The sequence below is a fragment of the Ceratotherium simum genome, chromosome 16 (assembly GCF_057802395.1).
Source record: "Ceratotherium simum simum isolate JZ-2026a chromosome 16, ASM5780239v1, whole genome shotgun sequence".
Classification (NCBI taxonomy): domain Eukaryota; kingdom Metazoa; phylum Chordata; class Mammalia; order Perissodactyla; family Rhinocerotidae; genus Ceratotherium; species Ceratotherium simum.
In genome coordinates, this window is record NC_141915.1 from 60,780,124 (window position 1) to 60,803,589 (window position 23,466).

Below are 23,466 nucleotides of genomic sequence, written 5' to 3' on the forward strand. Positions count from 1 at the left end.
GGCTGCCGTGGGTGGGGAGGGCCAGGGCCTCCATGTGCTCCCCTACTCACATCTGCATCCAGGCGTTTCCTGCCGTCTTGCGGGGCTGGGCCGCTGTGGCCGTAGGGAGAGCTGGGAAGGGCGCGTCAGCTCGTCAGCCTTTGCTGGTTTTGTCGTTTGAACCTCAGGCCGCGCTGAAGAAATACCAGACGGAGCAGAGGAGCAAAGGCGATGCGCTGGACAAGTGCCAGGCTGAGCTGAAGAAACTCCGCAAGAAGAGCCAAGGGAGCAAAAACCCTCAGAAGTACTCGGACAAGGAGCTGCAGGTGGGCCCTGGCCCAGCCGCCGGGGTGGGGCTTTGGCTGAGGGACACACGAGGGCACGTGTGGTGACTCTTCTGCCACGTGGGGACTTGTCGCACCTTTTAGCAAGCAGGGAAGGGAAAGCGCTCCCTCTGTCCACAGCGCTGAGAGGGGAGCTAAGGTCGGCCCCTTGTGACAATATTAAGCAGAGCCAAGCTCTGCTCTCCTGGTAGATTTCAGGGTGGCGAGTGCCCCGACGTCCAGAGGAGGTGGGTGGCTGGGGCCCTGCGGTCCTCCAGCCCTGCTCTCGCAGCCTCAGTGGGTGCTGGAAGGCCCTCCGCCAAAGGAGCAGAAACCCAAATAAAGTCTTCCCGCCTGTCCCTCTGGATCCCGCCTTGGAGAGAGACCCCAGACCGTTATTCTAATCAACTTGTGATTGCTCTGCCCCAGGACTGGGACCAGAGCCTCTGAGCAGGCAGATGCATGTCAGCAGCCCTGCAGCGAGAGGCAGGTGGCACTAGGGGGTGCGGGAGGGACCAGCCCTGGTGTGGTTTCTCTCACCATCGCGCCCAGCATTGTAGGTGATACGTGTTGAGCGGGACGAGGATTTAGGACCGCGTGGCTCCTGATGGGCCTTGGCCCCGATACACGTAATTCAACAGAAACGTCTGGCCAATTGACACAGATTAGGCCGAAAAGATGCTCGCCCAGTCTTTGAGGTCTTATATAACTCAGATAAGGAGGAAAAGCTGAACAAGACACCCAGGCATCTGTAAGGAAGCAGGGAGAAAACAGCTTCCTGCCTGCTGGTCAGGAGTGGAAGCCTTGAGGACACCTGCTCACCTCCCCAACCCCCACTTTTCCTGTGAGCTGGAGGGTTGGCAAGCCTTGAAGAGTGCCACAGTCCGCTGCCCTCTGGTCCCATGTGTGTGTGTATGTGTCCATCCGTGTGTCCCCGTGGTGCCGGGACGCTGCTGCCTACCTGGCCTCAACTCGTGGCCAAGAGGCTGTTCCTGACTGTGGAGCACGTCCCCTACACCCTCCTTGAGCATGGTGTAGACAAGCAGGCCCACCCATTCCCCTCGACCGCCCCGACCTGCTGTGCCCCTCTGTGCATGGGGGTCACGGCGGGAGAGAACAGACTGGATAACAGCAGGTGAGAATTGTAACACCTGTGTGAAAGCAGCCAGAGAGTGGTGGGAAGCGTGGTTCCCTTCATCCCACGCACAGCGCTGCCCCAGCAGCTCCCTGTAGCCACCACCTCATGTAATTTCTTACAGGGTGGCAGGAACACAACTCCTACCTTTCTAAGGATGTCTCTGGTCTTGTTGAGATGTCTTCAATGACGGTAATAACCCGTCTACCCTGAAGGCCTCCCCAGCACTGCCTTGTGCTGCTGCAGCGAGCCTTCCCTGACTCGTTTCCGTGAGCTGAGTTCCTGTAGAGGGGTTATGAGGCAGGGGAGTAGAAACACGTGCACTGACGTCTGTCTGCTTCTCTGTCCCACCCTTGATGCATTTTGCCATTTTGCTTCCTGAAAGTCTTGACTGATGAACAGCACCCCTGCTGCCTGAGAGGGCAATAGCATCTCACTGCAGCTGTAATTGCATTAAAGCTGTTCTGAAGGGAACTCCCAGGGGGCTGGTTTGGTGCCGGTCGGTGGGACACTGAGGTCGGCTTGTCCAGGGGTTCAGCTGCCTACCAGGAGAGGCTGGGAGCCTGTACATTTGTCTCTCCTTGAGGTGGGTATTTTTTCCATACTGCTTTATTGAAATATAATTCATATACCATACAGTTCACCCATTTAAAGTGCACAATTCAGTGGTTTTGAGGGTATTCACAGAGTCGTGCACCTGTCACCATAGTCCATTTTAGAAAATTTCAACACCTCAGAAAGAAAGCCTGTGCCCATCAGCAGTCACTCCCGTTTGCCACCACCCAGCCTGCCCAGCATTCGCTAGTCTACTTCCTGTTTCTGTGGATTTCCCTGTTCTGGACATCTCATGTGAATGCGGTCACACAATATGTGGCTTCTGGCCCTCAGTGTGATGTTTTCAAGGTTTGTCCACCTTGTAGCGTGTATCATTCCTTTTTACTGTTGAGTATTGGTGCTTTGTTCCCTTTTACGGCCACAAACTTGGCGACTCCATCCTGGGCAGGGCCCTCTCCCTGGACCAGGTGGCCCTGCTCTGACCAGTTTGTTGGGAGCCATCGTAAGGGTTTGCGGCCAACCAGCGCGTACGGCAGCAGGGGAAGGGACAGGGCAGGTGGAGGGCGGACGCCTGTGGGCTGGCAGCATTGACGGTATTCACTACTACACAATATGGAGCCACACAGGCCTCAGATCCTGTCTCCGCTGAGTCATGGAGACTCTGCTGGGTCTGGTTCCCAATCACCCGCCCTCCTCCGCCCACTGCAAACCCTCTCTCTTTAGCAGAGCCCTGGCCGCCTATGCTGTGCTCACCACTCTGCTCTGGACCCCAGGCCTGCAGAGCCCAGAGGGTGGGGTTTACTCCCTCAGTCCCACAGGGCTGGAGAGGGACGTGGCACAGCTCCTCAAGCCCTCCTCTTTCCGCACGGGGTTTGCAGGTCCTTTTCTCCTCGCAGGGGGTCTCCTGGCAGTTCCCCAGCCTGGCAAGGCTGGCCACTTCCACCCTGGCCTCCCACAGTGTCTCCTCAGAGATGTCTGACGCTGACCTTTCTCCCCATTTCTGAGAGTCACCCCACAGCTGAGGCTCCCCTGTGCCCTGCCTCTTCAGCACAGCCTCGCTGACCCACAGCGAGGCCGGGTCATCTCCTGGTCTCTGCCCATCAGGTAGCTCTCCCTACCTGGGGCTCTCGCGGAGCGGCCTCCCACAACTTGCAGCAGCTTCTCCTCACCCATTGTGTGGCCCGGTCCCACCTGGGCACAGCTGTGAGGCCCTGGCGGTCAGATTCGGGTTTGCATCCTGGCTCCGCCCTTTAAGGCCCTGTGCTCATGGTAGCTCCAGATCCTGTCTCAGCCTCAGTTTCCCTGTTTGTGTGGTGGGGTCCTTCCACCTTCTCCCTGTATTGAGCTTGGACAGGAAGGGCCCCTGGGGCCTGCACACAGTGGGGTTGCCCCACCCCCTCCTGTGCATTTGCTCAGCTCCTTTCCTGGGCCCACCCCTTTGTCTTCTGCTGCTCCAAACCCACCTGTTTTCTGTATTTGACCCTTAACCATCCAAGGGTTTTATTGTGGTGAGTTTTCGTAAATAACTGATTTCCTTATGGGAAGGAAGCTCCCTGTAGCCTGGGTCCTGTATTCTGCACGTGTCCCCCTCGGCGCCCAGCACAGGCAGATTACACAGTGACAGCCAACATGGGGTCCGTCATTTCAGTTAGTCTTTTGGGCTAGGAAGCAGAGGGACGGTCTGACCAGTGTGTTTTTTGCTCCCCAGTGGTGTCGAACCCCAGGAGGGCCTAGCTGGGGCACCCGGAGAGTCCCTCATCCCACGTCTGTGCTGGGGGGTGGATGGAGTACTTGATGTGCGGCTGCACATGGTGCCAACGCTATGAGCTGGCGGGAGGCACACTGGCTGCCTGTCTGGGGTGGGTGTTTCTGAGATGCCCAGCCTGCCCAGGCAGCTGAGGGCCCCTTGGCACAAGGAGCTGTTCTTGTGGTTTTCAGACACTTTGCAAACCTGGCCAGGAGCCACGGTCTGATTGCTTTGAGGTGTGGCTGCTGGGGGCCTTTCGATGTGGCAGCACCTCCCTTCCCCACCATTTCCCTGTGGAGGAAAGGCCCAGCAGATGCACTGAGCTGGCCCTGCCCCTCTGCATGAGGCCCCTGCCCACCTGCAGTGAGAAGGAAGGTGGGTTTTGCCTTGGATCGTGAAGACTCCACTGAGGTCCAGGTAGTCACAGGGAAATGGACTGTTTGAGACAATCTCTCCTTGAGGAGGAGGAGCAGGACCCTCCTTTTCCTATCTTTCTCAGTTCCTTAGAGTGCCTAGTCCCGGCACTCATGCATGCCACCCAGTAGCCACACATCCTGCCTTCTGAGGACCAGCATGTGAGGGCAGCTCAGGTCTGGCCAGACTGTAGTTCATGGCTCTGCCCTGGGCAACCCTGCCTTGCCTGGGATGTCGCAGCCACTAGACCCACTTGCTCTGAGCTCTTTGTGCCTCCTCCTATGTGCACCCCTTGGTGGGTCACTGGGGACTTTAGCAGTTGTCACCAACCCTGAAGAAGAGCCAGGAGAGGCAGATGTGTCTGCCTCTTGTCACCAGGGTGGGGGCGGAATTCTGACCTATTTGTGGGCTTCTAGGACTGCATCCTTGAGCCAACCAGGAGGTAGGTAATGACTTTTGGAGGCAGGAGTGACCTGAACTGTGAGCCTCTTGGGGTTGGGCGTCAGGCACGGCCAGTGGCCTTTCCCTGCTCCTTTGGAGACACTGTTGTGCCCCCCGGTCTCTCGAACTCTGCAGGTGCCCTGGTGTGGGAGCCTCACCACGTGCAGCCCAGTGGGCAGTGCGTCCAGGTGGAGGCGGGGTTTGGATCCCACAGCTGGCACAGGGGCCCTGCCTGGGGGTCCTCACGCCGCGCTGAAGCCGCTGCCCTGATGCAGGCTGTCGCTGTGGGCTCCTCTTGGTGGAGGAGGAGGTGGATGCCCAGACCACCCGAGCCCACACTACTCTGCTTTCCCCAGGTTTGGACGCCACGGCAGGAGTCTCCAACATGTGGTTTCAGGCTTGAGTTTCCTCAGTGCTCCTGAGAGATGGAGAGTCTTCCATGAGATTCCATCGCTGGGACCACCGTGTGCCTCCTGGAGCCCCCAACTCACGCCTTTGCCCCACCCCCACTTGAGCTTCATGTGTACAGAACACTCACCAGGGAGGGTGGTGAGGCTGCCCGGGAAGCCCTCGGGCAGAGGGGTTGATCCTCGGAGCCCATCATGGATAGCTGCATGTCCTTTAGGGGTGCTGGCCTGGCAGAGGGCCCCCACCTGCTCTGCCCTTCCCCATGGACTCTCTGCTGCCGGGCACTGCCAGAGGCTCGTCTTCCTGGGCCAGGGGCCAGGCTGGTGATCTGAGCTGCACTGAGGATAGGCCGTGCCTGGAGCAGTGGTCACTGCTCATGGGGTGAGAAGGGGGTGGGGGTGGGGAAAGGCGGACAGTTGATGAGATCCTGCCCCAGAGAGAGAGGAAGACCAACAGCATTCTGTCTATCTATCTGTGATAGGTTCCCTGCCGTGAGTGGGACAGGGTCAGGGCTGGCTGTTTTCAAGAACTGCTGATAATTGAGACAGTGTTTTGGGATTTTCATGAAGAGAATTGATTTTAATTGTAGGTCAGGGAACAGGCACTTAGAGGCATTTGGGGTGCTAACTAGGACAGAGAGTTCTGTCTAGAAGCAGGGAATGCACCAAGCGCTGCCCTCACAGCTGAGGTCACTCCCCAAACCTCTGGTCATTGCTGTGTTTGCCAGGCCAGGCACTGACGGAAGTGCCCGTCGGTGTGGAGGGGGCTGTGGTGAACACAGCCAGTGGAGGACGTGCCGTGTGTCCAGCAGAGTGTGGTGACAGGCCTCGACTGGCGAGCCTGTCTCCTTGGCCTGGGCCTGTGTGCCCCTCCTCAGGCATGTGGGTGTGAGTGGTTGTGCTGCAGCCTGACCTTCACAGTTCTCAGAGGTTCCGAGTGACTCTGACGAGCAGCCAGTCCCCCTGGCCAGCTGGTGGTGCCCAGGGTTTTTGACCGAAGGGTCTGGACTGGGGCGTGGCTGGCGCCAAGAGCTCCTCTTCTGGGTAGAAGCACTTTCGGGAGCCATGCCGGGAAGAGGCAGTCCAGTTGCGGGTGCACATCCTCCCCTTCTGTAGGTCCTGTGTGACTCGGGTAAGGATTGCTCCTGTGTTTGCTCCGTTTGACCCCACAGCCCCACCCCAACCCAGCTCTGATTAGAACAAGACTGAAATCAGGCAGGAGCCCTCACCCTCCGAGGGGCATCATGACTGTTGGAAAGTCCAGCAGTCTTGGGGATGCACATTGGGTATGTGGCAGGCTGGGTCATGGAGAAGTAGTGTGTCCTTGCTGACCCGCATGGATGCTCCAAGCGCTGAGAGAGGGGCCACCAGACCCCCAAGCAGTCTTGGAGCCCTGAAGGTAGAGTTGAGCTCCTTGGAAGAAAAAACTGAGCCAGGTGGGCGGGTGTGGGGCAGACTGGGCCCCTGCTCAGTTTCCCTGGGTGTGAGCCAGGCCTGAGTGCAGAGGCCAAGGCCCAGAATGTCCCTGTTGGCCCAGGGCCAGGGCTTCTCCAGTGGCTCATCACTTGGAGCTGCTGATCCAGGTAGGGTCCTGCGGTCGCAAAAGGGCAGACGGGGCCTGCTCACCCTCTCCTGGAGGCTGAGATTGCCAGAAGGCCTGGAGCTGCAGGGAGTGCCTGGTTCTGGCCCAGATCCACCTTCCCCGTTCCCTCTCTCAGATGTGGGCTGTGGGAGGAGGAGTGTGCAGCCCCAGCTGGCTGGTCATGTTAGAGGAAGGTGGAGTCTTGAGTGTTCCTGGGTATGGGTGCTGGCCAAGGTCCTGCCTTAGTAGGCCGTGGGGCAGGGCTCCATAGTGGCCAAACACAGACTTCAACTGGGGCCTGGTGTTGACTGGATCAGGTGGTCCTGCGGCCTTCAGTCTGTTTGCTCCCCCTTGCTGCATTCTCTTGTTCCGGAAGGCGCGTGTATCCAGATTGCGGTCTGAGAAAGGGGGAGAGATTCATTCTATTTAAGGGGATGTGTAATTAACAAAGCAAAAACAAGATAACCGTAATTTAGATCTTCAGAAAAGATAATGGCAGAGGCTGGTCCCGTTACCACGTGGAGTTTGATGCCATGCTGGTGGTTTCAGCCCTTTGTGCATCTGCTGTTTTCATTTTAAGCTGCAGTGCAAGAGGCAGTCTGTGGACAAGCCCGCCCAGTGCAGCGCTGGGGCATTTTCTTTCCTTGGAGTAAATCAGTTAGGGCTCCTCGCTGGAAGAAACGAGTGAGAGAAAGCAGAGGCCACTGCGCCCTCTTAGGGCCTCTGTGTCCGGAGTGGCATTGGATGCTCAGGGCCCTCCAGAGGCCTCTTCCCCACAGGACAGGCAGCCGGGAAGGACACTCTCTTCCTTTGACCCTCAGGACCGAGCCACTTGGGCATCATAGCTCCTGCGCCCAGGCTCCCCACCTCCCCCCGCAAGATTGGTGCAGTGGGCCACAGGCCGGGGGCGCGTATTAGACAGCACGTGAGTGATTTGGAGCATCTTCTGCTGTTGGAGCAGGGAGAGGCTTTCAAGGGCAGCGCTGGGCACACTGCATCTGTCTCTTCACACCTAGGAGTGGCCGCATTAAAAACGTGAAAAGAAACAGGTCAAGTTGGTTTTAATAATAGATCTATTTAGCCGTATACATTTAGAATGCTATTTCGACACATAATCATTGTAAAAATATTAGTGAGGTATTTTACATTCTTTTTTTCTCACTAAGTCTTAGAAATCCGGTGTGAATTTCACATCTGCAGAACCTCCATGGCCTAGTGAGGCTGGGGCTGCCATGTCCAGTGGCACCAATCTAGATGATCAGGTTCAACCCCTTTGCTTTCCAGATGAGAGAACTGAGACCCAGAGGGTTTAGTGACCCTGGCAGAGGTCACCCAGCAAAGCAGGCGGTAGACCCCAGCGTCCTACCTCCTCCAGGGCCCAGAGGAGCAGAGCAGACCCCAGACCTGGACAGGGTGGATCCTTGAGGGTTGCTACACTCCCTGGCAGCGACCCAAGACCTTGGCTCAAGTGTGCCCACGGTTTGTTGAGGCCCATCCCCTTGAGTCTTGGGAACGGGTTGGTCCGTGAACCTCAAGCCTCTGTCAGCACATCTGGCCCACTGGTGTGGACTGAAGCAGCCCCACACTCGCTCCTGGGTCCCTGGAGCACTGGGCATGGGGATGCCATGGGCACACACCTACCAGCATGTCCGTCCTAAGTGCCAGCGTGTGAGTATGCAGGGCTGGCACGTGGGCACTGGGGTCTGTTGGTCGTGGACCCCTTGCCAATAGGATGACTGCTGTTGGCCCTTTCCCAGGAAAATGGGACCTGAGGGTTCATGGGTCCCTGACACCTGCCAGAGAGGCAGTCTACTTTCTTCCCCAGGATGTTCCCACAACACGTCCTTGTAGAGCTGACTGGCCAACTCTTCCGCCTCCTGGCCTGTGGGCAAGATGGTGCTGTTGCCCACTGCTCAGCCCACCCCCAAGTCTCTCCTGAGCTCTTGTGTTTAACTGAAGTTTTAAGGGTCCTCCAGTCCACTGAACCGCTGCCACGGCTCCGGCCACACCATGATCCAGCAGCTCCAGGCTTCCCTCACTGACCGCAGACTGGCCTTCCTGCTCTTGGCCTAGGTGCCAGGCTCATCAGACTAGGGAGGGGGGTGCAGGCCTGGTCAGCAGGCTCCAGGGAAGTCACTGGCCACAGCCAGCAGGTCCCCAGTGACTGAATACAACTTGGGGCCATCATTCTTGCTGTTCTCTTCCTGTAAATGACCGCTAATAGGGTTCCCCCGTTGCCTCCTTGGAATAGTAATTACCAGCTGCTAAGGGCCATGGATCACACTCACATTCATAACCTGCAGAGACCCAAAGGGGCAGCGTTACGTTTTTGAGGAATGTGGGAAAGCCACGGTGGCCGTATCACATGAGGTAAACCAAGCCACTTGGGTTGTTCTAGAATGCCCCTCCCTCACTTTTTTTTTTTTTTTTGTGAGGAAGTTCAGCCCTGAGCTAACATCCATGCTAATCCTCCTCTTTTTGCTGAGGAAGACTGGCTCTGAGCTAACATCTGTTGCCAATCCTCCTCCTTTCCCCCCACCCCCAAAGCCCCAGTAGATAATTGTATGTCATAGTTGCACATCCTTTTAGTTGCTGTATGTGGGACGCGGCCTCAGCATGGCGGAAGAAGCGGTGCGTCGGTGTGTGCCTGGGATCCGGACCCGGGCCGCCAGTAGCAGAGCGCGTGCACTTAACCGCTAAGCCGCGGGGCCGGCCCGCCCCTCTCTCACTTCTGAGTCACTGGCTTGCTTTGGAGAGAAGAGGGGACATATGTTCTGATCACTTGTCTTCCCGGATTACAGGGCTGTTCAGCCCAGAGTGACTAAGTGGGAGTGTTCTGTGGGTCTTAAATGCTTTCAGCTGGGTGTTTCTATAGTGCCGTCACCATAGTACCTGCTTAGCAAGGAGCAGGCATAGGCAGCAAAGAGCAGGATATGAGGAGCCTACTGGCCATGCTGGGGACAGGCTGGGGCCATTTTCAGCAGCCTGTTGCTGAGTCATGAGAGGTGTAGGGCCAGGCCGTGTTCTGTCCTCTGCACTCTTCCAGAGAACCCGAACACTCCTCCAAGTTTGGGGGTGGCCCTGCCTACAGAGCAAGCCAGAGTGGCCTGGAGCCTGTGGGTGTGGGGCGTCCTCCTCTCCCTCTCCCCTCAGGGTGAAGCTCCTCACTTGGCCTAGATTTCCAGGATCTGCATGGTGAAGTTGTGGTTTCTCTCACGGGGAGTTGGCGTCCTAGAAAGGGAGGTCAGGAAAGCCAGCTGTTCCTCGACAGAAGTGGCAGCCACGTGTCCTGGCCGACTGGGGCTCTGCGCTGGCCAGAGTGCCTGGTGTTGGGGCTCAGGCAGCTGAGGAGCCCTGGGCTCCTGGCTCAGGAGCCAGGGCTCCTGGTGGAAGGTGTCAGTTCTCCCCCGGTCCTCGGCCCTGACCTGGGTTGGCCACTCTCGGGGGCTGGACCCTGGCCAGTGTAGCTCAGGAAGTGTCTCCTGCCCGTTCTCCAGGTCACGTGATCCCTGGGGAGCTGCTTGCACGGTGGCCCTGCAGCCCCTGCCTGAGCTGCGCTCTCTACCTCAGCCCTGGATCCCCGTTGGAGACCTGTGCAGCTCCCAGCTCACGGGTTCATGGGGCTCGTTTGAATAAATGGAAATCTTAAAAATACAACACCGCTCCCTCCCCTCCCAGACCCTGCTAATGAGGCCAGCGCCCTGCGCTGTACTTATGTCCAGGGATGTGAAAGACATTACCGCAGCCTAAAAACCCAGAAACCATCCTCAGGACAGATGGCTGGGCCCACTCCAGGGTGGGTTTGGAAGGAGCTGTTCTCAGCAGCGTTCTCAGGGCCAGTAGACCCAGGGGCCCCCGCGTCCCAGTTTATGCCGCTGTCCTAGGGTGACCGTTCACAGCGGCACCTTTCTTTCTGCAAAGTCTGCGTTTAGATGGTAACTGCTGGGGAGGCTGTTGCTCTGGGTGCTCCCCCAAACCCCCACCAGACCTTCTGGGGTGAGGCTGCGTGCTGCCTGGGCATGGAGTCTCTGCGTGCCTGGCTCCCTCGAGCCCATACCTCCCAGGCCTGGCCCCTGCTGGAGTTGGTGGGACATCTGGAGCAGCCACCAGGGAAGGCGGGAGGTGGTGACACAAGAAGGGGGGTGGATTAGGAGTTTTCCTGGGGACTTAAGTTTGGATCTTCTCCTTCTGGAACCTTACAGAGACTTCTCCCGAGGCAGACCCTTTAGGGGGCTCCTGGGCACCAAGCTGAGCCTTTGTGTGCTCCTGTGTGCGAGGACAGGGACCAAGGAGGTGTCGTTGTCTTGGGCTGGTTGAAGCCTGCAAGGCCATGTGGCTAATGTTCATGACAGTGTCCTGGAGGGGGTAGGATGGCCATGGAGCAAAGCGAGCGTGGGACCCTCCAGGCAGCTTCAGTCTAGTGCTGGGTGTTGTTTTGGTGATGGGGCTGGGGAGGCGTGGGGGGTGTGCATCTGTGGTCCCTATGCTCGTGCACTTGCTGCCCCTTCCAGGCCCTTCTATCCAGAGGATATTCCTGGTCCCCAGCCCTCTGTGCCCTCTTGTCCTCACAGTTGCCTTGTGGGGCTTCTAGGCCGGAGTGCAACGTGTGAGCAGTCTCCTCGGCAAGTGCCTTCGTCCACGGCCATGGCCAGGTGGCCTCTGCAGAGTCCTCCTGTAATAGCAGGGCCTCGCCCACTGTGCCCTCCACAGGCCCTCAGGGGCACCCTGAATCTGCAGGCTGGAGGAGCCGCAGTGCAGGGGCAGTTCTGCGGGAGACACCAGTAGGTGCACGTTTTGTAACCAGAGGAAAAGTACTTGAAGCTGCTTGGGCTGCCAAGGTGGAGGAGAAAGAGGAAGAGGAGGAAGAAGCGGCGGAGGTGATGGGGAGCAGAGCTGCCCTGGAGAGCTCCTCCCCTGTGCTCAGCTTTTCTCCTGGGCTGGCCTAGCTCGCTCCCCAGGCGCCATCCTGCATCCCCTTCAAGCACACCCCATAGCCGGGCCCTGTGGCTGCTTGGGAGAGCCAAGGCCTATTCCTTGAGGCTGTGGTCTTGCTTTGGGGGTGGGGGGGTAGCTATTTTGAGGCACATTTAAGCTGCCCTCACTAGTAGGGAGGAGATGGAGTTCAGTGTGGGAAGGTGGGGTGGTCTGAGGGAGCAGAGGGAGCAGGGGTCTCCAGTTCTGCTGGCAGGGCTAGGCAGGCCCTGCCTTGGGGTGGTGTGGCTTGCTAACACTGACAGAGCTGGCACGCTGGTGACAGCATTGGGGACGGGCCCATGCCCAGGCTGGTCCTTGCCTCTCCAGCTGAGCAAGCTGCAAGGGGAGGCGGCAGGAACAGCCTGCTCTGCATTCTCCCGCCTGTCGCCCACCCTGCTGACTCAGAGCTGCTGGGGGAGGTTGCCCCCTCACGCCTGGGCCTGCCCCTGCTGGAGGACCGGGCTGCTCCAGAGCAGAGCAGATGCTGCAAAAGCTGCTCCAAGATGGCAGTCCCAGCCACCAAGTAGTCTGTGTTCCTTGTGAATGGTCTGCTTCAGGCATGGGGTGGGCAGGAGGAGAGGTGAGGCTGGAAGGGCCTTCCTATGCCTGAGAAGTGGCTCCCTGCTGAAGCAGCCGGACCCTGCAGGCCCTGCACACAGACACACCGCGGGGAGCTTTGGTGGGTGTCTGCCCGAGGGCTCTGCAGACCCCGACAGTGTGCGTCTGGGGTGCTCCTGCCTCCCCATGACAGCCGCTCACAGTCTTGCCGGCTCCTTGTTACCTAAAGTTTCCAACCTGCAAAATCAGAGACTATATCGACGTGCCCCAACATCAAGGGGTGTCTCCTGTGCCTGCATTGTCTACCCACCCCCACGGGATTTGGGTGCGAATTAGTCATTCTCAGCACACGGTGCTGACTGAGCTTTCTCGTGTACCGTCAGGGTGGTTCTAGATAGTTGGAATCAGGATCGACAGGAGGTGCCACTCGGTCACATGCTGCCACCGGTGCTTGCCATGTAATCCACCAGCATGGTCCCCGAGTGTGCAGCTGTCAGGATGTGGAGGGGCAGGTGGTTGGGGGACACATTCCCCCAGGGGACACAGGCACAGTGGGGCATGGGGCTGCCCCCTGCCACTTCTGCCTGCACCCTATTGGCCTAAGTGAGTCACTTGGCCAAGCCCCACACCAGTGGGCTGACCAGGAGGTATGCTCCGCCTCCGGTGGGGGCCAGAACTGGACGTGATTGTATGTTGTCCTGTCTCCCCTGTTCTCTCCCCTACCCCCAGTACATCGATGCCATCAGCAACAAGCAGGGTGAGCTGGAGAACTACGTGTCAGATGGCTACAAGACGGCCCTAACAGAGGAGCGGAGGAGGTTCTGCTTCCTGGTGGAGAAGCAGTGTGCTGTGGCCAAGAACTCCGCGGCCTACCACTCCAAGGTGAGGGATGTGCTCGCTCTGCGTGGGGCCGAGCCCTTGCTGGCAGAAATGGACTCGTTCCCCATGAACATGGTGGGGGCGTGGCCAGCTGTGAGCTGTGGTGAAAGCAATACTGTGCTGAACATCCCCATGCATTTCGGATTTCCCCAGGGGTAGAGTCTAGAAGGAGAATTATCAGGTCAAAGGCTGCAGGTGGCTATAAGACCCCTCTTGGAAATTGCCAGGTGCATTTTTGAGAACAGTTACACTGACAGCTGTAAGAGAGGGTCTCCTCTGAGGAGCAAGCCCCTCGGAAGAGGTGCAGCGCCAGGGAACCCCTTGTAGAGGCCGGTTTAATGAGACCCGAGGACACAGGCTCTCCCACAGGGACAGGCATTTCAGTGGGACCCCCATTCCCCATAGTCCACAGGAGCTGGGGTGGGATCAGATCTGTCCACTAGAACATTCTGGAACATTCTAACAGTTTAAAAGTTGTGGTTAGGCAGCCAAGCCAACCAGGGAGGCCCTAGTACATGTCCTTTTTCCATGAAGGGGTTCTGTGGATCAGCAGGGTACAGGCATACTCAAGCTCGATCTGAGACTCAGCTTCTGGTCCCCATGGCTTGGGCAACCAAGGAGACAGATGCCCTCCCTCTGTGGAGAAGCTCCTGCCTGCCCGGGCTTCCTGAGGGCCTGCTGTCACAGGTACAGAGCAGGCATAGTGACAGGACCTGTGTTCCCTTCGGGGTCAGGGATGGGGCCACCCCACTGGTTATGCCGTTGCCATCCAGATCCTGCACTGGGAGAGCTCGCTGGCAGCCGGGGTGTGGGAGCAGGCGGGCCTCCGCCTGCACGGCTGCCAGCTGCGGTGTTCCAAGCAGGGGCGGACACACCGCCTGCGCGGCTCCCGGCAGTGCTGCAGCAGTTGTCTGCGCCCTCTGGTGGAGGCCAGGCCCTGTGGCGGATCTAGGAGAGCTCAAGCCCGTCATTGCCACAGGTGGGGACAGGGACAGGAGAGCTCTCGTTCTCCAGGACACTGCCATCTCCGTTTCCGAGGGGGGCCTGGTCTTGCAGATGGGAGAGGTGACAGCTGACTTTCCAGGGAGCTGGATCTAGCCCTCCAGGGTGGGTTTAGAGAGGCACAAGCCCCGGGCTGGGGCATGAGGGCAGAACCTCCCCACCTGTTCCCAGACGCAGGCCACGGGGCATTTCCCTGCTGCGTGGGCTTCGTCGCCCGGTGGGAGCTCTGGGCCGCTCTGGTCACCTCAGACGTGGAGCCCCTCCAGGGGCTGCACTCTGACCCTGGTGTTGTCCCCCATGGTGCTGGGTCCCTGCTGGCCTGCTTTCTCACCACCACCCCTCACCCGTCAACCATTTATCTCAGGCAGGGGCCAGATGGTAAATATTTTTGGTTTTGGCCATTGCATGCGGCAGCGGCCACAGACGCGTAAATGAACAGACGTGGCCATGTTCCAATGAAACCTTATTTACAAAATGGGCAGCCAGCCCTCGGGCTGTGGTTTGCTGGTCCCTGATCTAAACCAGCAGCGAAAGAGGGGCAGCAGCCTGCTCAGAGGGCAGTTTGTTTGGCATCCTCCAGTTTCCCCATGCGGGCACTCTTCCCCACCCAGGCACAGATCCAGAGAAGTGGGAAGGTGAGTGGGGAGAGGCAGTGAGGGCCAGACAGCCCCTGTGGAGGTCCTGGAGACCATGATTGCTGCAACCTGGGGGGCCGCTCCATTCAGGAGAGATCCGGAGTCTGCAGTAGGACACGGATTGTGCCACCTGCTGCAGGTTAGGTAGCCCACTTTGGCCAAGGGCCAGGAGGGGTGAGGGCACAGCTGGCCGCAGGCCGTGGGCATGCCCATGCAGTGGGCACAGGACCTCAAGTGGGTTGCAGGGAACCTTAGGCCGGCGTCTCAATTCTGGCTGCCCCCCCGGGACCCTTTGCCAGGCCTGTGGCTTCTTCCTTCTTTGTGGAGCCCTTGTGTTCATCTGGGCAGCTCTGTCCTGGGCAGGCTGTGGTGCACAGCAGAAGGATAGCTGGGCTCTCGCACCCCTGGGTGGTGGGCAGAAGCAGTTAGCGCTCTATGTCTGCCAGGTGTCAACAGGGCCCCCCCTCCCTTTGTCTTTGGCAGCCTGGCCTGACTTCACCTGGGCCCTGGGCAGCTCTGTCCCTTCCCCATGGTCCCCTCCCTGTCCCTGCAAAGTTTCATGGTCCTCAGGTCTGCTGGACGACACTCTTCCTAGTATCTCAGGGTTCGCCCATGAAGGGTCACCCATTCTGTGGCTAATGTGTGGGCCTCTGTTCATTTGTCTTTCTGTGGGCCCCTGGGGAGGCCCCTGCCCAGGTGGGGCCTTGGTTTGATCTCATTCCTGGTGGTCCCTCGACTGCATGGTTTGCTGCCACATTCCAGCCCCTTTTCCTGTCGAGGGTCGGGGACTTACAGGTGCCCTGTCTGGTTGTGAGGCGCCAACTGGTAGAGAGCAGCCCACAGCCCCAGCCAGATGCTCCTGGGTTGGGGGTATGTCTCCAGGAGCCTCTTGGTGCCAGGCGGAGTCTGGGCTGCATCAAGGAGGTCAGCAGCAGGTCCTGGCCTCTCCCAGCCCTGCAGGGGGTCCCCCGGGATGTGGCTGGCTGCGGGAGCCCGCGGTCAGCCCCGTTCTGCTTCCTCCACTTCAGGGAAAGGAGCTGCTGGCACAGAAGCTGCCGCTGTGGCAGCAGGCCTGTGCTGACCCCAACAAGATTCCAGACCGCGCCGTGCAGCTCATGCAGCAGATGGCCAGCAGCAATGGCTCCATCCTCCCCAGCACTCTGTCGGCCTCCAAGTCCAACCTGGTCATCTCAGACCCCATTCCGGGGGCCAAGCCCCTGCCGGTGCCCCCCGAGCTGGCCCCATTTGTAGGGGTGAGTCTTCGGCCTCCTGAAAGCTTTATGGGTGTGGGAGGATGCCCCCCTTTTGCCCCCGGTTGGCATCCCGTGGCAGCCGGGGCGCCTCTCCCAGAGTGAGGGGTTCTACACGCTGGCTCTGCCTGGGCCAGGCCCTTCCTGCAACGCCGTGCCCTTGCCGCCTCTTCTCGACAGCGGCTATCTGCCCAGGAGAACACGCCCGTCATGAACGGCGTCTCGGGCCCGGACAGCGAGGACTACAGCCCCTGGGTTGACCGCAAGGCCACCCAGCCCAAGTCCTCATCTCCTCCACAGTCTCAGAACAAGTTGAGCGACTCATACTCCAACACGCTTCCCGTGCGCAAGAGTGTGGGCCCGAAAAACAGCTACGCCACCAGTAAGGGCTCCACTGGGGGCTTGGCTGGGACCCTGGACCTGCTCCCCAAGCCCGCAGTACTGATGCCACACCTGGGGGGAGGTCAGGGGGATCCACAAGCATGTGTGTGTGCATGTTGTGGCAGCACCCTGGGGACCCTTTTGAGATTTCGGTCCTGGACCCTTGGGCTTTGCCCGTGTCCCGGATTAGGTCTGACGAACGGTGGAGCCGTGACCTTGATGGGTGGAGCGTCAGCTCAGCCAGGGCCGGGAGCTGATGGATAGGGCTCGAGAGGGCTTTAGTTGACCATGAGACAGCTCCGCACCCCCGTCCAGCTCCCTGGGCTCTGCCTCCACGTCTGCCATGGACAGCACCCTCACTCCCCCCACCAGCTTGTGAGGGTCTCCTAATGAGTATATGGGAAAGCTGAGGCTCAGGCCCAGAGAATTGCTCCCAGCTAATGGGTAGAAGGTCTGCAGCTGGATCCACATCCCCAGCGCCCAGGTCCTTCCAGAATCTGAGTACAAACGGCCCTGGAGGCCTGGCAAGCGTCCACCAGGATGGACAGTCCACTTCTAGGCCTGTCCAGGGCCTCTAGCATCTTACCATTGGGCAGCTGAGTCGACGGGTGGGTGACTGCACCCTTTACCTCCCCACTTGGGGCAGAGCATCCCCTCACGCCTCCCCTGTCGTTCCGACAGCCGAAAACAAGACTCTGCCCCGCTCGAGCTCCATGGCAGCTGGCCTGGAACGCAACGGCCGCATGCGGGTGAAGGCCATTTTCTCCCATGCGGCCGGGGACAACAGCACCCTGCTGAGCTTCAAAGAGGGCGACCTCATCACCCTCCTGGTGCCTGAGGCCCGTGATGGCTGGCACTATGGCGAGAGTGAGAAGACCAAGATGTGAGTGCCTCGGGCAGTGCCCATCCCCACACTGGCCGTCTGGGGGCCACAGGAGTGAGGAGGCCCCTCCTGCCCTGTATCAAGCTCGGGGACATCGGCCTCCTGACCCTGCGGCTCTCAGATATCCTGGTGGCTCTGGGTCCTTTTTCACACCGATTGTCCAGGTCACAGGTTTTCTCTGTAGAAAAACTGGGCCACGTGGACACACATGATGAGGGCTTTTCACGCACGGCAGTCTCCACCATTTGTCCAGCTCTGTCATCCCTCATCTCCCACGTCACTTAACTTGGCCCTGGGCCCCATGTGTGGGCAGTGTGGCACCTTCCCTGCTGTCAGGGGTGTGGCTTCCCAGTTGGTGGAGGCCAGCATTCAACCCCGCAGCCTTTCTGCTGCCCCCACATCTCCTCTGCGTATCTGATCAGCCCTCATATTTGGTTCTAGAAGTTATGCTGTCGAGTCAGATGAGCTGCACCTTCACAAATTAATGTAACACCTGTTGCCGAGAGGCTATGCCAGCATCTGTCTTGCTTGACCTGGGGGCTGCCCGGGTCAGGGGCTTGTCCCTTCCCGCTGCCGCCATTGTTGTCTGGGTGTGTCTATTGGTGAGAAGGGAGACCCCCACCCTGGAGCAGAACTGGCCCTGACTCTTTGGCTTGCCTTAATTAGGGAGGGAGTGGCTGGACTGAGCTCTGCTCTGGCCTCCAGGCAGCCACCGCCCTGGGAGGGGAGCTGTGAGGAGCAGGGCCATAGGTGGGCACCTCGGTTCCTGAACGCCACCACACCTGCCTCCCTTCTAGATGGCTCCTCTGGTGTTGGTGCCATGGGTCAGTGTGGCCACTTGGGGCTGAGGCCCTGCCCAGCCGGGCTGCGTGGTAGGAAACCAGCCTTGCCTGTCAAAGAAGGAGGATCTCTGCCTGGGGTTCCTGCGTGTTCCCCCCATCCTCACAGTGGAAGCGGCTGCCGGAGCTCCTATCCAGGGCGGGGCAACTCAGAGCCGGATGTACGCCCAGGGTCCTGACTGGGTTCTCCTGGTCTCCCTCCACAGATGGGCACAGCCAGGCCAGGGAACCAAGGGTACTTGGGGCCCCATGCTGGAACTTGGGGCCCCTGGTGCACTCTTACCTGGCTCTTCTCTTTTAGGCGGGGCTGGTTTCCGTTTTCCTATACCCGGGTCCTGGACAGTGACGGCAGCGACAGGCTGCACATGAAGTGAGTATGCTGGCTGGGTGGGGCAGCGATGAGAATGGGGCCCTGTAGACGGGTACCTCTGAGAGAGGCCCAGGCCCTCAGCACAGAGAGCTTGGCTGGGTTTCTGGTCTGTTCTCCGCCCCCACAGTACCACCCGCCACGGCCTGGCATGCTGTATGTGTGAGGCCCTTGGGGAGCACGGGTCTAGAGTTGCTTTGTGAGGAGGGGGGTCTGAGAACCTGGGGGAGGGGGACTCTCCTTGCCCCACACTGGGCCCAAGGTCACACCCCTGCTGCCATCTCCAGCGGGCAGGGTATGCAGGAGATTCCTGGCCCTTGAGAGAGCCAGAGAGTCACTGCTGGAGCCACAGAGGTGGGGGCTGAGCGGCTGTCGGAGGGTTGGGGTCACCATAGGACTCAGTTCCATGTGAGCTTCTAGAATTTTCTCCTGGCACACCCTCTCGTCCAATTCTGAGCAGGGAGGGAGGCCCATGGGATCAGTGTGGCTGCAACCGTGGCCGCCGAAGCAGCCTCTTGTCACGCCCTCTGTGAGGAGCCGAGGGAGGCGTGGGGAAGGTGAGGGGCTGGGTAGGGGCCAGGGGGCCTGCTGACCCTGCCTCTGAGCCCCGGTCCCCACAGCCTGCAGCCGGGGAAGAGCAGCAGCACAGGCAACCTCCTGGACAAGGAGGACCTGGCCATCCCACCCCCCGACTACGGCACGGCCTCCCGCGCCTTCCCTGCCCAGACGGCTGGCACCTTCAAGCAGAGGCCCTACAGCGTGGCCATGCCCGCCTTCTCCCAGGTGAGCGGAGGGCAGGGGCCTGGGCCGGAAGGGGCTTTTGCTGGGGGCTCTTGGCCACAGCCCCGTGTTGGCGCCTCCACTGGACATGCCTGGAGGAGACTCAGGGGTTTGGGCCTTGTGTCTACAGCCCTGCTGTGGCCGCCTTGTGGGTCACTGCCGGGCACCCTCTGCAGGCTCAGGGCTCCAGACGAAACACAGGTTCCCCTCTGCCTGCCCTTCCCTTGGGCTGGGGCATTGCGGGTCTTGAGACTGAGCCTGGGCATCGGGTAGGAGTTGGTATCCAGAGGCCCCTCCCTGAGAGCTGTGGGGCTCCTACAGTCATGGGTCCCAGTGCAGACCCGAGCACCTGCACTCAGGCCTGGAATGTGGCCGGAATCTTCTAGTTAACATGTCTCTGGGACCCACAGGAGGCAGGGCTGGGTGTGCGTGGTCAGGCCGTCCAATACCGAGTGGCCAGAGGTAGAAGCTCGAGGCTTAGGTCCTGGATGTGGGTCCCTGGCGGGGTCCCTGGCGTGCATGGCGGCCCTGAGGTCCAGGCAGGGCTGAGGTGTGAGTGTGGACAGTGTTCCCGCACGGCTCTGCCCTGGGAGGCTTTTGGGGTGTAAGGGGCCCAAGGCTTCAAGGACATTGGTCTGCTGTGGCTGCATGGCGGGCAGGGGCCAGCAGCTGTGCTCTGGGGGCCAGTCTCCAGGGCTGGGCCCTGGCTTGCGGGTTGGGGGCCTCCAGGCAAGAGAGAGAGAGAGAAAACAGAACCCCACATGTCCCCAAGACTTGAGCAGCCTGGGTGACCACCAGGGAGTTGACCCGACAGCCGAGGGCTCCCATGTTGACAGTGTGATCTGAGGCTCTACAACGAGTGACATTCGAGGTAGGCAAGGCCTAGGGAAGGGCCTGGGTACTAGTGGCCAACTCACCCTGTCCTGCACCATCCCAAACAGCCTTGCCCACCTTATGAGGAGGGCTTTGCTGGCACAAGCTTTCCAAGGCGCTGCAGACGAGTGTGCAGTTTAGGCAGCATGAACACGTGCTTTGAGACAAGTGGTGAGGAGGGAAAGCCTGGAGTGGTGTGACTGGGGCCCTTGAATGGAACCTTCTGGAGAAGGTGAGGCTGGAGCTGGTGCTCAGGGCAGCAGCAGGGAGAGGCTGATCCAGCCAGGGCACCTTGGGGTTACAGGGCCAGCCTGCTGGACAGTGAGACACTCTGGTACCATCCAGGCCACTCGAGCTCATGGGACAGCTGGCCAGGCCTAGAGGGGTCTGCCCACTGCTTGCTGCTCTCACTTCCCAGTCTGTGGATTTGGTTTTGGTGCTGAGAGAGCTAAGGAGGGTGTCCTCAACACCCCTCAGTGGCCCTGAGGCCAGGCCAGGCCAGCAGACATGTGGTAGCTATCCACAGCCCAGCCCTCAGCCCCTCGCCCGGGGGTTCCCCTCCTGGGCAGCAGCTCCTTCCCCAGTGTGGGAAGCTGCTCCTGGGGTCTGGGGGCTCGGGGGGACACTCGGCCCAGGGCCAGCCCAGGCTTCCTTGAGGTGGGCCTGCAGGTGACTGTGCACTGCAGTCAGGTCGTCCATTGTCCCCTCCCCCCCAACCTCACTGGTTTCAGGTCCTGGGATCCCGGGAGGCCACACCACCTGCCCTGACTGCTAGATAGCCCCAACCTCGCCTGCCCCAGTGCTTCTGGGAGACCGGCGTGGAAGGGGGTCAAGTGACCTGTCTTGTGTGTGCCCATGAGTGTGAGCTCACACATATGCATTCAGCTCCTGGCCACATGGGGAGGCGTCCTGGTGAATTTGGGAGGTCACTGCTGTAGGGGAGCAGTGCCCTCGGCTGCAGGCAGCACCGCACACTCTGGGGTCGGGAGGGGCACCCAGCCAGCCTGCTCCTGCCCTGGAGACCTTCCTTCACCCCCGGCACCCCCCCGGCCTGACCTGCTTCTGCTTTTCCCTCCCCAGGCTCTGGATGACTACGGGGCACGGGCTGTGAGCAGGTAAGTGGCCCTCAGATTCATCCTTGTGAGCTGTGAGGGGGGTGGGGAGCTGTGGGCAGGTGGGGAGTGGTCCCACTGGGGGCTCGTGGGGCAGGCTGCTCTCCTGGGCCCTCCATGGGGCCTGGCTGGAGCTCGTGGTGTCTCAACCCCGGGTCAGGTGAGTGGGCCCCTGGGGGCACTGTTCTCTGTCTCTCATCCCGCAGCCCCCCAGCCCTCTCTAGGACAAGGGGTCTGAGGGCTGGATGCCCTGTCCAGAGGCAGGGGCCCAGGGGCCCGGGGTATCGCCAAGTGGGAATTAGCGCCTCCCAGGCGCTGCCTTCGTGCTCTCACCGGTAGGGGCGGGGGCGGGCCCTGTGCCTGTGCCAAAGCCGGGGACCCACCCAGCCGTTCCTGGGGCTCCCGCTTTTTCCCAAGTGGGCCCCTGGGCTGCCCACGGCCACAGCAGGAGGCTTCTCGGCCCAGTTTTTTTCCGGCCCTGCTCTTCCTTGTTCATGTGCAGGCCTGCCTCGTCCACTCTTGGCTGGGAGGGGGCCCGCCTGCCCCTGGGCTCATCTCCTCAGCCCAGCCGGCACAGACGGCTGGGCTGCTGCCTTCTGTGCCCCTTGCCTGGGCTTGGCGCTTGTCCTGGCTCCGGGGCTTTTCCCACCACCGCTTCTGCAGAGCCAGGTGGCCGGGTGGCTGCTGACCCTGAGCCGCTGAGAGGGCTGCTGCAGGGGAGGCGTACGGCCTGGCAGCTGTCCTGTACTTTGTTTCACAGCGGCAGCGGCACGCTGGTGTCCACAGTGTGAGGACGCTGACCACGGGCAGCTGCTGCTCTGAGGAGCTTCTGCCCCACCCCACCTGTCTGGTCTCCATCAGTTTCCTCTTCAGCTCTCGGTGGTTTGTTCTTGGGTTATTTCTCTGTTCCACCTGCTCCCTCCCTGCCTTTTGTTTGGTGATCCCAGACTCTGTGATCCCCCAGGGTCCATGGTGCTGCCCCATCTCTGCTCCCCGTGTTTACATGCCCCTCCCCCGTGCGTCCCGCCAGGCGGGACCCGCGGGCCGGGCAGCACGGGCGGGTGTCCTCGCCTCTGCTCGCCGTCTGTCGCGTTCATGACACACTGTCTCTTTTCAAAGGCTCGCTGTGAGCCAGGTCTAAAGTTTGAAGAAAAGGAAAAATCATAAAAAAAAAACACAAAACAAAAAGATGAAAAACAGGAAAAGGACTTTTTTTTTCCTGAAAAACAAAAACACATTTGCATGGACTCCGGTGTACGTACTGTTATTTCTGCATCCGACTTCCCCCAGTGCACACTGGCCTCTGTGTCAGGAAAGGAAGGTGCTGGGGGCTCCGAGAGGCTCATGGCCCCATGGGCACCCTGCCGAGGGCTGCACCCAGAGAGGGGCTCGTGCTGAGCTTGGGCGGCCTCCTGAGGAAGCTGGCCGCTCCTGTGAGGGAGGCCATGGCCCCTGGCCCCACCCAGCCCACCAGGCCAGGCTCCCTTCTCCGCGGTTGCTGTTGGATGGTGTACCGAGACCAGGGCGCGGGCGTCATTAGCCGGGCCTTCTGACCTCACGCAGTGCACTGGCGGGGAAGGGGTCAGGAGCAGGCGCTGCCTGGCCACAGTCGGACGTTCCAAAGACCTCCAGAGACCACCCCTCACCCCCACGTGTTCTGGAAATCGTTTCTTTAACCAGCCTTGTGAAGAGTGGCAGCTGCACAGGGCAGGGGTGTGGCCCGGCCTGGCGAGGCTGGCCCGCAGGAGGGTGGCTTCAGGCCCGACGGCCCCTCTCCCACCTGGGGGAAGCAGGCAGCCCCTGCCCTGTCCTAAACGCTCTCATCTTTTTGTGTGTCTCGGTGACTTAAACAGAGACGCTGGACTCAGTGGCTACTGGTACTCCCTCTTCGCACCCTTAATCTGGGAAGTGAGCCCCGAGGGTGCAGCCTGCCCGGCCCTTCCCGCGGGGCCTGGGCAGCCGTGGCCGCTCCTTCTCTGCCGTGCTTTAGTGTCCAGTTCTCCCGTGAACTAGGATGCAGCTGGTGGTGTCTTTGAGAGAAGCAGCTCAAGACTCAGACAGACCCCTTTTATATTTAAGGAAAAAACAAAGCCAGAACATGGACCTATGTAAAAAGAACCTCTGTGGTGGTGGTCTAATTTTGCTAAAAGATTTCATATCCGGGGGACTCCATGTTCAATGGAAGAATGTAGACACAAAACCGCAAAACTTGTATGAAGATGTAAAGTGCTGAAAATTATATTTCCTGTTTCCTTTTTTTTTTTTAATCTGAATTGTGCCCTGTACCACAGTCGTTTGAATAAAAGTTTTATTTATTGCATCGAGTTGGGTGTGGCGCCTCCTTCCAGCC

The 23,466-nt window shown here is 59.8% G+C and overlaps 1 protein-coding gene across 9 annotated transcripts in view; it reads left to right on the forward strand.

The window, feature by feature from the left end:
- Positions 1-23,466, forward strand: part of BAIAP2 (BAR/IMD domain containing adaptor protein 2) — a 78,060-nt gene that overhangs the window by 48,035 nt on the left and 6,559 nt on the right. For 3 of the 9 annotated variants that reach the window (XM_014789350.2, XM_014789352.2, XM_004432848.3), the window contains exons 6-13: positions 168-305; positions 12,845-12,997; positions 15,660-15,884; positions 16,062-16,263; positions 16,944-17,145; positions 18,286-18,354; positions 18,972-19,134; positions 21,085-21,119. In XM_014789350.2, the coding sequence (XP_014644836.1) occupies positions 168-305; positions 12,845-12,997; positions 15,660-15,884; positions 16,062-16,263; positions 16,944-17,145; positions 18,286-18,354; positions 18,972-19,134; positions 21,085-21,119 (1,187 nt within the window). Of the gene's footprint in view, positions 1-167; positions 306-12,844; positions 12,998-15,659; positions 15,885-16,061; positions 16,264-16,943; positions 17,146-18,285; positions 18,355-18,971; positions 19,135-21,084; positions 21,120-21,876; positions 23,441-23,466 lie in introns of those variants that run through there. The other 6 variants (XM_087441754.1, XM_087441756.1, XM_014789351.2 and 3 more) reach the window with 5 other exon arrangements.